A 15,103-nucleotide genomic window follows, 5' to 3' on the forward strand; every position below is an offset into this window, starting at 1 on the left:
TCCTGCTACCCGATGCAGCCAAATAAATAGTAAAATAATATAGAAACAAACAAAACAGAAACAGACTCACAGATACCAAGAACAAGCAAGTGTTTACCAGTGGGGAAGGAAGGAGCAGGGGAGGGGCAAGGCAGGGGATTAAGAGATATAAACTACTATGTATAAAATAGAAAAAAAAAAAGTAAGATCTTCAATGTGTGTGTTTTTTTTTTTTTTTTGGTCTCCTTATAATCTGTGTACTCTGTTACAGGATTTACTTGTGCATTTAAACAGTACCTCTCACTTATTAAATAAGAATGCATCTGTGGAACTTTAATAGTAACATGTACAGCTGCAGCCTGCCCTGTGAAACTTTTCAGGTTGGATTAGTTTACTGTAGGGTCTGGAATCTCTATTGTCCAGAACCTGATACTTTTTTCCTGAGCTTAGGGTATAGCCTCTAATTATAACTTAACCTTCTTTGTCTGTAGTTATTTCTTTCTCTCAAGTCTTCTATATATCTATTTTTACCTTTAGTAGAAGACTAAAGGTAAAGACATAGTAATAGTATTTTACTTATTAGCATGTAGTTCTCTTTTAGAATTTTCTTCTCTGCATTTTATAACTCATTTAAAATATTTGTGAATATAGCATTAGTTCCCTCATTGTTATACAGTTGGACTTATAATAAAAACTTTATAGTCATAAACAGTGATATAAAATATTTCTGTACACATGTCTTTTCATATCTTGAAATTAAAGTGTGTAAGTGATATGAAGATGACACAGTACTTAATAATTGCCATTTCTATCATATTTCCTTTGGCTCTGTAGAAGTGAAGTAATTGAATCAGTATTTTTCTTTTTTTATAATGAATGATACTATTGTCTTTATTGTAAATTTCATATAGTACATTGATTCTCACAGAATGCTTTCATTGATTTAAAAAATATTTTTAAAAATCTATTTATTTGGCTGCACTGGGACTTAGTTGTGGCACGCGAGATCTTTGTTGCGGTGCGCGGGCTTCTCTCTAGTTGTGGCGTGCAGGCTTCTTTCTAGTTGTGGTGTGTAAGCTCCAGAGTGCGTGGGCTCAGTAGTTGTGGCGCATGGGCTTAGTTGCCCCGTGGCATGTGGGATCTTAGTTCCTTGACCAGGGATCGAACCCGTGTCCTCTGCATTGGACGGCGGATTCTTAACCACTGGACCATCAGGGAACTCCTATTTGTAGACTTTAATGATGGCCATTCTGACCAGTGTGAGGTGATACCTCATTGTAGTTTTGATTTGCATTTCTCTAATAATTAGCGATATTGAACATCTTTTCATGTGCCTGTTGGCCATCTGCATTTCCTCTTTGGAAAAATGTTCAGTTCTTCTGCCCCCCTTTTTTTAAAAAAAATTAATTCATTTATTTTTGGCTGCATTGGGTCTTTGTTGCTGTGCGTGAGCTTTTTCTAGTTGTGGCGAGCGGGAGCGACTCTTCATTGCGGTGTGCGGGCTTCTCAGTGTGGTGGCTTCTCTTGTTGCGGAACACAGGCTGTAGGCGTGTGGGCTTCAGTAGTTGTGGCATGCGGGCTTGGTAGTTGTGGTTCGTGGGCTCTAGAGCGCAGGCCCAGTAGTTGTGGCGCACGGGCTTAGTTGCTCCGCGGCATGTGGGGTCTTCCGGGACCAGGGCTCGAACCCGTGTCCGCTGCATTGGCAGGCAGATTCCTATCCACTGTGCCACCAGGGAAGTCCCCTTCTGCCCATTTTTCAATTGGGCGGTTTTTTGATGTTGAGTTGCATGAGCTGTTTATATATGTTGGGTATTAACCCCTTATCAGTCACATCTTTGCAAAAATTTCTCCCATTCATTCAACCTCCCATTCAGCAGGTTGTCTTTTGTTTTGTCTATGGTTTCCTTTGATGTGCAAAAGCTTTTAAGTTAATTAGGTCTTATTTGTTTATTTTTGCTTGTGTTTCCTTTGATTTAGGACACAGATTAAAAAAAAACTGGTGTGATTTATGTCAAAGAATGTTCTGCCTGTTTTACTCTAGGAATTTTATAGTATCTTGCCTTAAATTTAGGTCTTTAATCCATTTTGAGTTTATTTTTGTATATGGTGTTAGAGAATGTTCTAATTTTATTCTTTTATATGTAGCTGTCCCGCGTTACCACCACCTTTTGTTGAAGAAACTGTCTTTTCTCCATTGTGTATTCTTGCCTCCTTTGTCATAGATTGACTATAGGTATGTGGGTTTATTTCTGGGCTCTCTATTCTGTTCCATTGACCTATGTGTCTTTTTTTTTTTGCCAGTACCATACTGTTTTGTAGCTTTGTAGTACAGTCTGAAGTCAGGGAGTGGGATTCCTCCAGCTCTGTTCTTCTTTCTCAAGATTGTTTTGTCTATTCGGGGTCTTTTATGTTTCCATAGAAATTAAAAAATCATCTGTTCTAGTTCTGTGAAAAATGCCATTACTCATTTGGTAGGGATTTCATTGAGCCTGGAGATTGCCTTGGGTAGTATGGTCATTTTAACAATATTAATTCTTCAATCCAAGAACATCTTTCCATCTGATTGGGTCATCTTCAGTTTCTTTCATCAGTGTCTTATAGTTTTCTGAGTACAGGTCTTTTACCTCCTAGGTATTTTATTCTTTTTGATGCAGTGGTAAATGGGATTGTTTCCTTAATTTCTCTTTTTGATAGTTTGTTGTTAGTGTATAGAAATGTAACAGATTTCTGTATATTAGTTTATTTTTGGCTGCATTGGGTCTTTATTGCTGTGCGTGGGCTTTCTCTAGTTACGGCCAGTGGGGGCTACTCTTTGTTGTGGTGAGCAGGCTTCTCATTGCGGTGGCTTCTCTTGTTGCAGAGCACAGGCTCTAGGTGCGCAGGCTTCAGTAGTCGTGGCATGCGAGCTCAGTAGTTGTGTCACGGGCTCTAGGGCGCAGGCTCAGTAGTTGTGGCATACAGGCTCAGTAGTTGTGGCACATGGGCTTAGTTGCTCCGTGGCATGTGGGATCTTCCCGGACCGGGACTCGAACCCTTGTCGCCTGCATCGGCAAGTGGATTCTTAACCACTACGCCACCAGGGAAGTCCTGTATATTAGTTTTGTTCCCTGCAACTTTACTGAATTTCATTGATGGGCTCTAGTAGTTTTTTTTTTTTTTTTTTTTTTTCTAGTAGTTTTCTGGTAACGTCTTCAGGATTTTCTATGTGGAGTATCATGCCATCTTCAAACAGTGGCATTTTTACTTTTTCTTTTCTAATTTGCATTCCTTTTCTTTCTTTTTTTTGTTTTTTTCTTTGATTGCTGTGGTTAGAACTTAGAAAACAATGTTGAATAATGAAATTGGGCATCCTTATTTTATTCCTGATCTTAGAGGAAATGTTTTCAGCTTTTAATCATTGAGTATGATGTTAGCTGTGGGTTTTTCATATATGGCCTTTATTATGTTGAGGTAGGTTTCCTCTCTGCTCATTTTCTGGGGAGCATAAATGGACGTTGAACTTTATCAAAAGCTTTTTCTCCATATATTGAGATGATTGTATGATTTTTATTCTTCAATTTGTTAATGTGTTATATGACACATTGATTAATTTGCAGACATTGAAAAACCCTTGCATCCCTTGGATAAATCCCACTTGATCATGGTGTATAATTCTTTTAATGTATTGTTGGATATGGTTTGCTACTATTTTGTTGAGGATTTTTGTATCTATGTTCATCAGTGATAATGGCCTGCAATTTTTTTTTTTTTGGTGATGTCTTTGTGTGGTTTTGGTATCAGGGTGATGGTGGCCTCATAGAATGACTTTGGAAATGTTCCTTCCTCTGCTGTTTTTTGGAATAGTTTAAGAAGGATAGGTGTTAACTCTTCTTTAAATATTCGAATGTTTGGTAGAATTCATCTGTGAAGCCATCTGGTCCTAGACTTTTGTTTGTTGGGAGCTTTTATTTTTTATGTATTTTAACTTTTTTGTTTTGGCTGCACTGCATAGCTTGCGGGATCTTAGTTCCCTGACCAGAGATTGAACCCGGGCCCTCAGCAGTGAAAATGCAGAGTCCTAACCACTGGACTGCCAGGGAATTTCCTGTTGGGAGTTTTTAAGTTACTGATTCAATTTCAGTACTTGATCTGTTCATATTTTCTACTTCTTCCTGCTTCAGTCTTGGGAGACTGTACCTTTCTAAGAATTTGTCCATCTCTTCTAGATTTTCCATTTTAGTTGTGTATAGTTGCTAGTAGTAGTAGTAGTTTATGATGCTTTGTATTTCTGTCCTGTCAGTTGTAACTTCTTTTTCATTTCTCATTTTATTGATTTGAGCCCTCTCCCTTTTCTCTTTTTAATTTTTTTTGGCCACACGCCACAGCATGTGGAAATTCCCTGAACAGGGATTGAACCTCTGCCCCCTGCAGTGGAGGTCTTAACCACTGGACCACCAGGGAAGTCCTCCCTTTTTTTCTTGATGAGTTTGGCTAAAGGTTTATCACTTGTTTATCTTTTCAAAGAACCAGCTTAGTTTTATTGATCTTTTCTGTTGTTTTTTCCATTTCTGTTTCATTTATTTTTGCTCTGATCCTTATGATTTCTTTCTTTCTACTAATGTTGGGTTTTGTTTGTTCTTCTTTCTCTAGTTGCTTTAGATGTAAAGTTAGGTTGTTTATTTGAGATTTTTTTGTTTCCTGAGGTACAAGCTTGTATTGCTGTAAACTTCCCTTTTTTTGCAACTGCTTTTGCTGCATCCCATACGTTTTGTATCATCCTGTGTTTTTTTTTTCTTTTTTGACCACATCACGTGGCTTGCGGGATCTCAGTTCCTTGTCCATGGATTGAACCTGGGCCATGACAATGAAAGCCCGGAATCCTAACCACTAGGCCACCAGGGAACTCGCTGGATCATCATGTTTTTGTTTTCATTTGTCTCTTGGTATTCTTTGATTTTCTCTTTTGATTTCGCTATTGATCCATTGGTTGTTTAGTGGCGTATTGTTTAGCCTCCACGTGTTTGTGTTTTTCATAGTTTTTTTCTTGTAGCTGATTTCCAGTTTCTTGTAGCTGATTTTTCTTGTAGCTGATTTCCAATCATAGTGTTGTAGAAGATGCTTGATATGATTTCAGTTTTCTTAAAATTTACTGAGGCTTGTTTTGTGGCCTAGTATGTACGCGATCTATCCTGGAGAATGTTGCATGTGCGCTTGAAAAGAATGTGTATTCTGCTTCTTTCGGATGGAGTGCTCATATATATAGATATACATATCTATATATATCAATTAAGTGCATCTGCTTTAATGTGTCATTTTAGGCCAGTGTTTACTTAGTGCTTTTCTGTCTGGATGATCTGGCCATTGATGTAAGTGGGGAATTACAGTCCCTTACCATTATTGTATTCCTGTCAATTTCTCATTTTATGTTCATTAGTATTTGCCTTGTATATTTAGGTGTTTGTATGTTGGGTACGTATACTTTTACAATTGTTATATCCTCTTTTTGGACTGATCCCATGGTCATTATGTAGTGTTCTTTGTCTCTCATAACAGTCTTTATTTTAAAGTCTGTTTTGTTTGATACCGGTATTGCTGCTCCAGCTTTCTTTTCATTTTTCCATTTGCATGGAATACCTTTTCTATCCCCTCACTTTGAGTATTTGTGTGTCTCTAGATCTGAAGTGAGTCTGTTGTAGGCAGCATATATGTGGGTCTTGTTTCTGTATCCATTCAGCCAGCCCATGTCTTTTGGTTGGAGCATTTAGTCCATTTACATTTAAGGTAATTATCGATATGTATGTTCTTATCGCCATTTTGTTGTTTTGGATTTGTTTTTGTAGGTCTTTTTTTCCCATTCTTCTTCTTCTGTTGTTTTCTTCTCATGATTTGATGACTATCTTTTGGGTTATGGTTGGATTTCTTTTCCTTTTTGATGTGTATATATATCATAGATTTCTGGCTTGCAGTTACCATGAGGATTTGGTATAGCAGTCTATTTATATATACGGGATTGTTTTAAGTTGCTGATCTCTTAATTTCAAATGCATTCAAAAAACCCTGCATCTGTATTCTCCTTCCTTCATGATTACTGTTTTTTTTTTTTTAAAATTAAATAATTGTTGGCTGCATTGGGTCTTCATTGCTGCACGCAGGCTTTCTCTCTAGTTGTGGCGAGTGGGGGCTACTCTTCGTTGCAGTGTGCAGGCTTCTCATTGCGGTGGCTCCTCTTATTGCAGAGCATGGGCTCTAGGCACGCGGGCTTCAGTAGTTGTGGCTTGCAGGCTCTAGAGTGCAGGGTCAGTAGTTGTGGCACACGGGCTTAGTTGCTCTGCGGCATGTGGGATCTTCCCGGACCAGGGCTTGAACCCGTATCCCCTGCATTGGCGGATGGATGCTTATCCACTGCACCACCAGGGAAGCCCATGATTACTGTTTCTGATATCATAGTTTACATCTAATTGTTTTGTGTATCCCTTAACTGCTTATTGTGGATATAGATGATTTTTAGTACTTTTGTCTTTTAACCCCCCTACCAGCTTATTGAGTGCTTGTTCACTATTTTATTTTAATTTCTTGCTCATATTTTACTGTGTAACTCATTTATATTACTATATTATATGCTTCAAACCTCTTTGGAGAGTAAGATAGGGTACAAATAATAAGTATCATATATGATTTCTAGGAATGTAGTCTTCACAGTAAGGCAGTGCCACTGAAACTCTTTATTATTTTTACAATTATTTCAGTCCTCTTGTCAGTAGTGAAAAGAAATGGCAATACTGGCTTGGTGTTTATTTCTGGTTTTAAATTGTGGGAGTGGTAGAGAGGGATCCATAATAATTCTGAGTATCATTGGGCTGTGCATAAAAAGAGTAACTAGAATAATTAGAGCAGTTCTTTTCTTCCAAAGGCAGGTAAGCACATGTGAGATCATGCCTTCCTACTTGAATCAAAATTCTGAATTTGAGTTTGGCTCTTTATTTCAGGAGAAACCAGATCCAACTGAGTATGTAATAATCCTGGTTGATTCTACTCAGAAAGCAAAGGAGTAGAGGCACAGGTTAAAAACTGTGCCCCAATCCTATGTTGAGAGAATCTTTTTATTTTTATTAATATAACATTAGAAAAAAAATTGTGGCAGGAATTTAAATGTTAAGTAAAATTACTTTTTAAAAGTTGTTGTCTGGTACTCTGAGGAAGACCAAATGTCAAGGAGAATTACTTTGTGAGGATCTTTCTGATACACTCTTGGTGGCAACTAGTACAAATGCCACTACCATATTTTTAATAGTTTTCAAGTTACAGGGAAGATGTTATACTTTGGTAATCTGAAAAATCTCTTTGTTTCCCCCCCCTTTTAATAGAGATGTGAACTGTGTCCTCATAAGGATGGAGCTTTAAAAAGAACAGATAATGGCGGTAAGTGCAGAGAATTCTGAGAAAAATTTTCTTGAACACTGGAGTGCAGATGTATTTTAAAATATCTGGTAATTCATATTATATCAAACTGTTTGCTGCTCAAATATTTTTAACAGTACTGGATGTAATTTTTAATTTTTAAAAATTGAAACAGCTTTTCTACTTTCTGGACAAACTTAAGTTTTGTTTTGTTTTGGTGCAGAATGATCCAGATACTTCTAATTAAAATCTTGATTTTTTTTTTTAAATGGATACAGTTTCTTATATTACTGTTGGGAAAATAAGCCACTCTTTTTTTTTCTTCGTTAGAGATAAAAATCTGTTTTATATTCTTTTCCTCCTGTTTTGCGTATTGCTAGACAAATGATGTTTCTAATGCATGTTAATTTTAACACCCTGTGGATCCTTGTTGCTTGAATATAAACAAATTCTGACTTTTCTTAAATTTTGGTGTGCTTTCATAAGACCCCTTTTGTATTTCTAATTTTTATTTCCATTTTTATTTTATTATTATTTTTTAAATTTATTTATTTATTTATTTATTTATTTATTTATTTATTTATTTATGGCTGTGTTGGGTCTTTGTTTCTGTGCGAGGGCTTTCTCTAGTGGCAAGCGGGGGCCACTCTTCATCGCGGTGCGCGGGCCTCTCACTGTCGCGGCCTCTCTTGTTGCGGAGCACAGGCTCCAGACGTGCAGGCTCAGTAGTTGTGGCTCACGGGCCCAGTTGCTCCGCGGCATGTGGGATCTTCCCAGACCAGGGCTCGAACCCGTGTCCCCTGCATTGGCAGGCAGATTCTCAAGCACTGCGCCACCAGGGAAGCCCCATTTCCGTTTTTAGTTACCTTTCTTAGAGAAATCCATGTTTCTTTATAGCTCAGTACCATTCTTAAATGTGTAGACTTCAATTTATTAAACTGTGGCATTTTATGAAAATTAAGTAACTGATGGAGAAACTCAAAATAGTAGAGATAAAACTAGTACTATTAGTATATACTTCCATTTTGGGAAGCCAGCTCTAAAGTATTTTTGGCATAGAATAGTTTCATGGCATGAGTAAATGGGGAAAATACAACGTTTTTGACTAGCACTATATACATATATATAAATATTTAAATCTGATGTTTAGACTATAAGTCACATTATCCAAAATTTTAAATATTAAAAATCCTCGCTCCTACCCCTGTACACCATTATCTGCACAGTTTCTCAGTACAGTTTCTGCCACCAACATAGTTGCTGTTACTACTTTTTTGGATACACAAATAAATATGAGGAAACAAAAATTTTCTGCAATTTTATACAAATGGATGAATATTATATATACTCTCTTGCATCTTAAGTTTTCCTGAACAGTTTATCTATTATTAGTATAGAGCTTTCTTTATTATCATATGTTATATAATCAGCTGCCTGTTTCTAATCTTTTGCTTTTATGACTAATGCTTGTATATATATATGTCATTTTGCTTCTGTGCAAAGACATCTGTAGGTTTTTATTAATTCCCAACAGTTGAACTGTTGGGTCAGAGAGATTTTACACTTAATTTTGGTAGATATTCCCAAATTATTCTCTTTAGTGGTGGTACCAATTTGTGTTCCCAGCAGCACACATCTTTTGTAATCCAGTAGATGAAAGTTGGTGTCTCAAACCATGCATTTTGCATTTCTCTTATTATGAGTGAATCTGAGCATCTTTTCATGTTTTTAAGAGCAATTCAACTGGTATTGTCCCATATGTGATCTGTTCTTTTTCTGTTTGGTTGTTGATTTTTTCCTTTTTGATTTGTTGGAGCTTTCATAGGAGTACTTCATATATTAGGCTTTTGTGATGAGTTGGACTAGTTTTGGCCCTGTTGTTGATCTTGCTCATGTGGCTTTTTCTCATGCAGAAAATTTTGATTTTTATTTAGTTGAATTTCTTAATCTTGTCTTTTTTGGTTTCTGTGTTTTGAACCATTAGTTAAGGCTTTCCCTACTTCAAAGTTATAAAGGAATTCTTTCATGTTTTTCCTTAAGCTTTTTTTTTTTCTTGGCCACAATGCATGGCATATAGGATTGTTCGCCGACCAGCGAGTGAACCTGTGCCCCCTGCAGTGGAAATGCAGAGTCGTAACCACTGGATCACCAGGGAACTCCCTCTTCTTTTATATATATATATATATATATATATATATATATTTTTTTTTTTAGTAAATTTATTTTATTTATTTTTGGCTACGTTGGGTCTTTGTTGTGTGTGGGCTTTCTCTAGTTGTGGCGAGCAGGGGCTACTCTTCATTGCGGTGCGTGTGCTTCTCGTGGTGGCTTCTCTTGTTGTGGAGCAGGGACTCTAGGAGCGCGGGCTTCAGTAGTTGTGGCACAGAGGCTCAGTAGTTGTGGCTCGCAGGCTCTAGAGTGCAGCCTCAGTAGTTGTGGCGCACGGGCTTAGTTGCTCTGCGGCATGTGGGATCTTCTTGGACCAGGGCTCGAATCTGTGTCCCCCTGCATTGGCAGGCGGATTCTTAACCACTGCACCACCAGGGAAGCCCCTCCCTCCTTTAGTATTTTTATAGTTTCTTTCTTTCTTTTCTTTTTTTTTAACAGTTAATCTTTGATACATTTGGAATGTATGCAGCAAATACAATGTGAGGCATGGTTCCAACTTAATTTTTTCCTAGATGCTAAAATGCTACCATTTGTCCCATCACCATTTATTGAACAGTTCATTTTTTTCATATTGATTTGCAATGCCATCTTTGTTATAGTCTAAATTTGATGTGTATTTAAAAAATTCTGACTAAATTGTGTTCCAAAATTATTTTGGAGCCTGGAATGCATTTTATTTTAGAAATGCCAATTGTATTTCCAGACTGGTTAGCGAAACCTCACAATGTACCTGATGTATATAGTATCAGTGATGCTGTTCTTTAATATCTAATACCCATTTTTCATACCAGAAAATATGTTCCAAATTTTAGTTTTGTTTTTCTGGTGATCAGGATTAGGAATTTTTCAATTTAACTGTTACTTTTCTTCAGTGTTAATCACTCCATAGTTCTCAGTTGTTGAAGGTAAGTGTTTTAACATAGATCGGTGTGTGAAAAGTGGGTTATTATAGGCAAAGGGAGAAGTAAATGACAAAAGACACAGGTATATCAGGGATTTGCATTGTAGAGTTTGAATAGTAGGCCTTCTGAGAGGTGGAGCTGATGGTATAGGCAAGATTTTCTTTCTTTTCCCTTTCCCCTGCTCATCCTTTTCCTTCCTTCCTCCCCTCGCCTTGGCTTGCCTTCCCTCCCTCCTTCCCCACCTTCCCCCTCCCTCTTTCTTCCGGCCCCTGCTCCACCCTTTCATACTAAGGACTTGATCCTGTTGATTATGGGGAGCCACTGAAACTGAGGAATAACGTATGAGTTTTCTGTTTTAGAAAGATCACTCTGACAGCGTTGTGGTAAATGGATTGGAAGGACATGAGACCAGACCAACTATAAAAAAGAAAGGCAGAGCTGGATCATAAGTGCATTTAACATGCTTAAAACCAGCTATATGGCCTAGCGGGTGGGGGGAGATAGAAAAAAATAAATTATGGAGGTAATTCAGTCTGCCGTTTTACTCACTGAGCTCTAGGCAAACCTATATGGAAATCCCTTGTGAATTATTGTAAAGCTTTCCCAACCATCGCTGACAAAGACATGAAGTATACTATTATTGAGGGGGCCAGGCAAGAGGTGGTGTCGGCTTACTTATATTCTTGAAGAGGAAGTTTTAAAGTGAGTTGAGGATCGTTGATAGATGCTATCTGACAGCGCAGTTAGAAGAACTTGAATAAAGCAGTGTTGTGTATTCAAAATGACGTACAGTGTCATGCACTTTCTCTATTGGGATTTTAAGGGGTTTTTCAAGGATAGTTTTGATTATACATACTGTTTTGGGTTTTGTACTCTGATGTTAGAATCTACGCTCCACAGAGGTAAGACTCTGCTTTATTGTATTAAGTCCAAGGGAGAGATACTGAGGAACTGTTTGAGTCAGAAGTAGGAGGAGGGATAAAAATGAGGGAATGGACATCAGAGATACTAAAGTGGTAAATTTTTACAGGTATATTAAAAAAAATACTTTTATTATTGAAAAAATGCTTTTATTATTGAAAAATTTCAAAAATACTTTTATTATTGAAAAATTTCAAAATATTATTGAAAAATACAAATAGAGAGAATCCCCACCTTGGTACCTAGCTTTAACAGTGACCAAGTCATGGCCAGCTGTTTCTTCTATACCCTTCCCTACCCCAGTCTTCTGATTATTTTGAATTCTGTGAGCATTTCTAGTTTACGTGTATATTTTAAAAATGCACAATATATTATCACACCTAAAATAATTGACAGGGATTTCTTAAACCCATCAAATATCTAGTCAGTGTTCAGAATTTCCTGACTGTCTCCTGTTTTCTTTTATAGTTGTTGAATCAGGATCCCGTAAGGTCCATAAGCTGGATCCAAATAAGGTGCATACATTGCAGTAGCTTGGTATGTCTCTTAGGTCTCTCTGTAATCTCCTTTGTCTTCTTTCCCCCATTTGTCAGTTTACTTATGGAAAAAATCTAGGTCATTTGTCCTGTAGAGTTTGTACACAGCAGACTTTGTTGATTAATCTTAGATGGGTGTGTGTGTGTGTGTGTGTGTGTGTGTGTGTGTGTTAACATGTCACTTTGTTCCATGTATTTTCTGTACATTAGTAGTTAGATATATTGAGACTTGATCATAATCAGTTTATTGTGGGGACAGTCAAGAATACTTCATAGATAGTGTTGTATATTTCCTTCAGGAGGCATATGATATTTGTTTTGTGTGTGTGTGTGTGTGTGTGTGTGTGTGTGTGTGTGTGTTAACAACTGTTCATCAGTGTCTAGATGCATTTTCAGATTCAGCAACGTTGCAGTCTGTATTAGTACTTCATTCCTCTTTATGGCTGATTGATACCCCATTGTATATATACAGGCCACATTTTATCTGTCCTTTCATTCGTTGAAAGACATTTGGGTTGTATCCATCTCTTTGCTGTTGTGAATAGTGCTGCTGTGAACACTGATATAGATGTTAGAACATTGGTATTTTGGGGGGTATATACTAGTGGCATTGATGGGTCATATGATGCTTCTGTATTTAACTTTTCAAGGAACCACCAAACTGGTTTTCATAGTGGCTACACCATTTTTACATTCCCACAAGCAGTGTATGAGGGATCCATTTCCTTCTCATTATCACCAACACTTAATATTTTCTGAATTTTTAGATTATAGCTATCTTAGTGGATATGAAGTGGTACCTCATTGTGTTTTTTTTTTTTTTTTTTGTGGTACGCAGGCCTCTCACTGCTGTGGCCTCTCCCGTTGCGGAGCACAGGCTCCGGACGCACAGGCTCAGCGGCCATGGCTCACGGGCCCAGCCGCTCTGCGGCATGTGGGATCTTTCAGGACTGGGGCTTGAACCCGTGTCCCTTGCATCGGCAGGCGGACTCTCAACCACGGCGCCACCAGGGAAGCCCTGATTTTCTCTTTCTTGAGTCAGCTTTGTTAGTTTGTGTTTCTAGGAATTTGTCCATTTCCTATAGGTTATCTAATTTGTTGGTCTGTATTTGCTCATGGTGTTCTCTTATAATTCTCTTTCTTTTTGTTAAGGTCAGTAATAATGTTCGCACTCTTATTTCTGAATTTAGTAATTTGAGTCCTTTTTTTTCTTAGTCAATCTAGAAGCTTGTCAATTTTGTTGATCTTTTCAAAGAACTTTTGGTTTTGTTGATTGTCCCTGTTATTTTTCTATTCTCATTTTATCTCTGATTTTTACACCTTTCTTCCTTCTGCTGGCTTTGGGTTTAGTTTGCTCTTTTTCTAGCTCCTTAGCATAGGTATATAATTAGTTTATGAATTTGAGATCATCTTTTTTTTTTTTTTAATTAATTAATTAATTTTTGCTGTGTTGGGTCTTCGTTTCTATGCGAGGGCTTTCTCAAGTTGTGGTAAGCGGGGGCCACTCTTCATCACGGTGCGTGGGCCTCTCACTATCGTGGCCTCTCTTTTTGTGGAGCACAAGCTCCAGACGCGCAGGCTCAGTAGTTGTGGCTCACGGGCCTAGTTGCTCCGCGACATGTGGGATCCTCCCAGACCAGGGCTCGAACCTGTGTCCCCTGCATTAGCAGGCAGATTCTCAACCACTGCACCACCAGGGAAGCCCCATTTTTGCTTTGTTTTAAACAGCTTTATTAGGAGATGGTTTATGTCATGTGTTTCACTCATTTGAAGTGTGCAACAGTTTTTTTTTTTTAAGTATTTACAGTTATGTGCAACACACCACAGTCAATTTTAGAACATTTTCATCACTTCAAAAAGAAACCCTGTTTGTTTGTTTGTTTTTGTATAGGACAGGGAACTGTATAAATATCTTGTAATAAACTATAATGGAAAAGAATCTGAAAAACAATATATATGTATATAAAACTGAATCATTTTGCTGTACACCAGACACTAAGACAAAATTGTAAATCAGCGATACTTCAATTAAAAAAACAAAAGAAACCCTGTATTTTTAAACTATCACTCCCTTATCTGTCCACCCTACCCCATTTCACCCCCTCAAGCATCTTCTTTCCAACATAGATATTTACAGGTATGAATTTAACTCTGAGTGCTGCTTCCTATGTATCACATGAGGTTTTGTATATTGTGTTTTTCATTTGTCTTAGGGTATTTTCTAGTTTCCATTGTGGTTTCTTCTTTGACTCATTGGTTATTTAAGAGAATATTGTTTAATTTCCATGTATTTGTGAATTTTCCAGTTTTCCTTCTGTTGTGGATTTGTATTTTCATTCCACTGTGGATTGATAAGATCTGATTTCAGATCTTTTCAAATTTATTGACACTAGTTTTGTGACCTGAATTAATTGTGATCTTGGAGAATGTTCATGGGTATTTGAGAAGAATGTGTATTTTGCTGTTTTTATTTCAGTGTTCTATATATATATATATTGGGCCTAGATGTATTGTAGTGTTATTCAATTCTTCGATTTATTTACTGATTTTCTGATAAGTTCTATCCATTATTGAAACTTGGGTACTGAAATTTCCAGCTATTACTAAAGAATGGTCTGTTTCTCCCTTCAGTTTTGTTCATTTTTGTTTCATGTATTTTGGAGCTCTGATGTTTGGTGCATATATGTTTATCATTGTTTTATCTTGGCGTTTTTAAAAAAATTTTTGACTGCTTTGGGTACTCATTGCTGTGCACGGGCTTTCTTTAGTTGCGGTGAGCGGGGGCTACTCTTCGTTGTGGTGCATGGGCTTCTCATTGTGGTGGCTTCTCGTTGTGGAGCACAGGCACAATAGTTATGGCTCGCAGGCTCTAGAGTGCAGGCTCAGTAGTTGTGGCGCACGGGCTTAGTTGCTCCACGGCATGTGGGATCTTCCCCGACCAGGGCTCGAACCCATGTCCCCTGCATTGGCAGGAGGATTTTTAACCACTGCACCACTAGGGAAGCCCCTTGGTGTTTTTTAAAAAATAAATTTATTTATTTATTTTTGGCTGTGTTGGGTCTTCATTGCTGCACGTGGGCTTTCTCTAGTTGTGGCAAGTGGGGGCTACTCTTCTTTGCGGTGTGCGGGCTTCTCATTGCGGTGGCTTCTCTTGTTGCGGAGCACGGGCTCTAGGCGTGCAGGCTTCAGTAGTTGCAGCACGTGGGCTCAGTAGCTGTG

The 15,103-nt window shown here is 37.8% G+C and overlaps 1 protein-coding gene across 10 annotated transcripts in view; it reads left to right on the forward strand.

The window, feature by feature from the left end:
• Positions 1 to 15,103, forward strand: part of MLLT10 (MLLT10 histone lysine methyltransferase DOT1L cofactor) — a 246,891-nt gene that overhangs the window by 42,726 nt on the left and 189,062 nt on the right. For all 10 annotated transcript variants that reach the window (XM_060006191.1, XM_060006190.1, XM_060006188.1 and 7 more), the window contains one exon: positions 7,323 to 7,377. In XM_060006191.1, coding sequence (XP_059862174.1) covers positions 7,323 to 7,377 — 55 coding nt within the window. The remainder of the gene's footprint in view (positions 1 to 7,322; positions 7,378 to 15,103) is intronic.

The sequence above is a fragment of the Delphinus delphis genome, chromosome 2 (genome assembly GCF_949987515.2).
Source record: "Delphinus delphis chromosome 2, mDelDel1.2, whole genome shotgun sequence".
In the NCBI taxonomy this organism is placed as follows: Eukaryota; Metazoa; Chordata; class Mammalia; order Artiodactyla; family Delphinidae; genus Delphinus; species Delphinus delphis.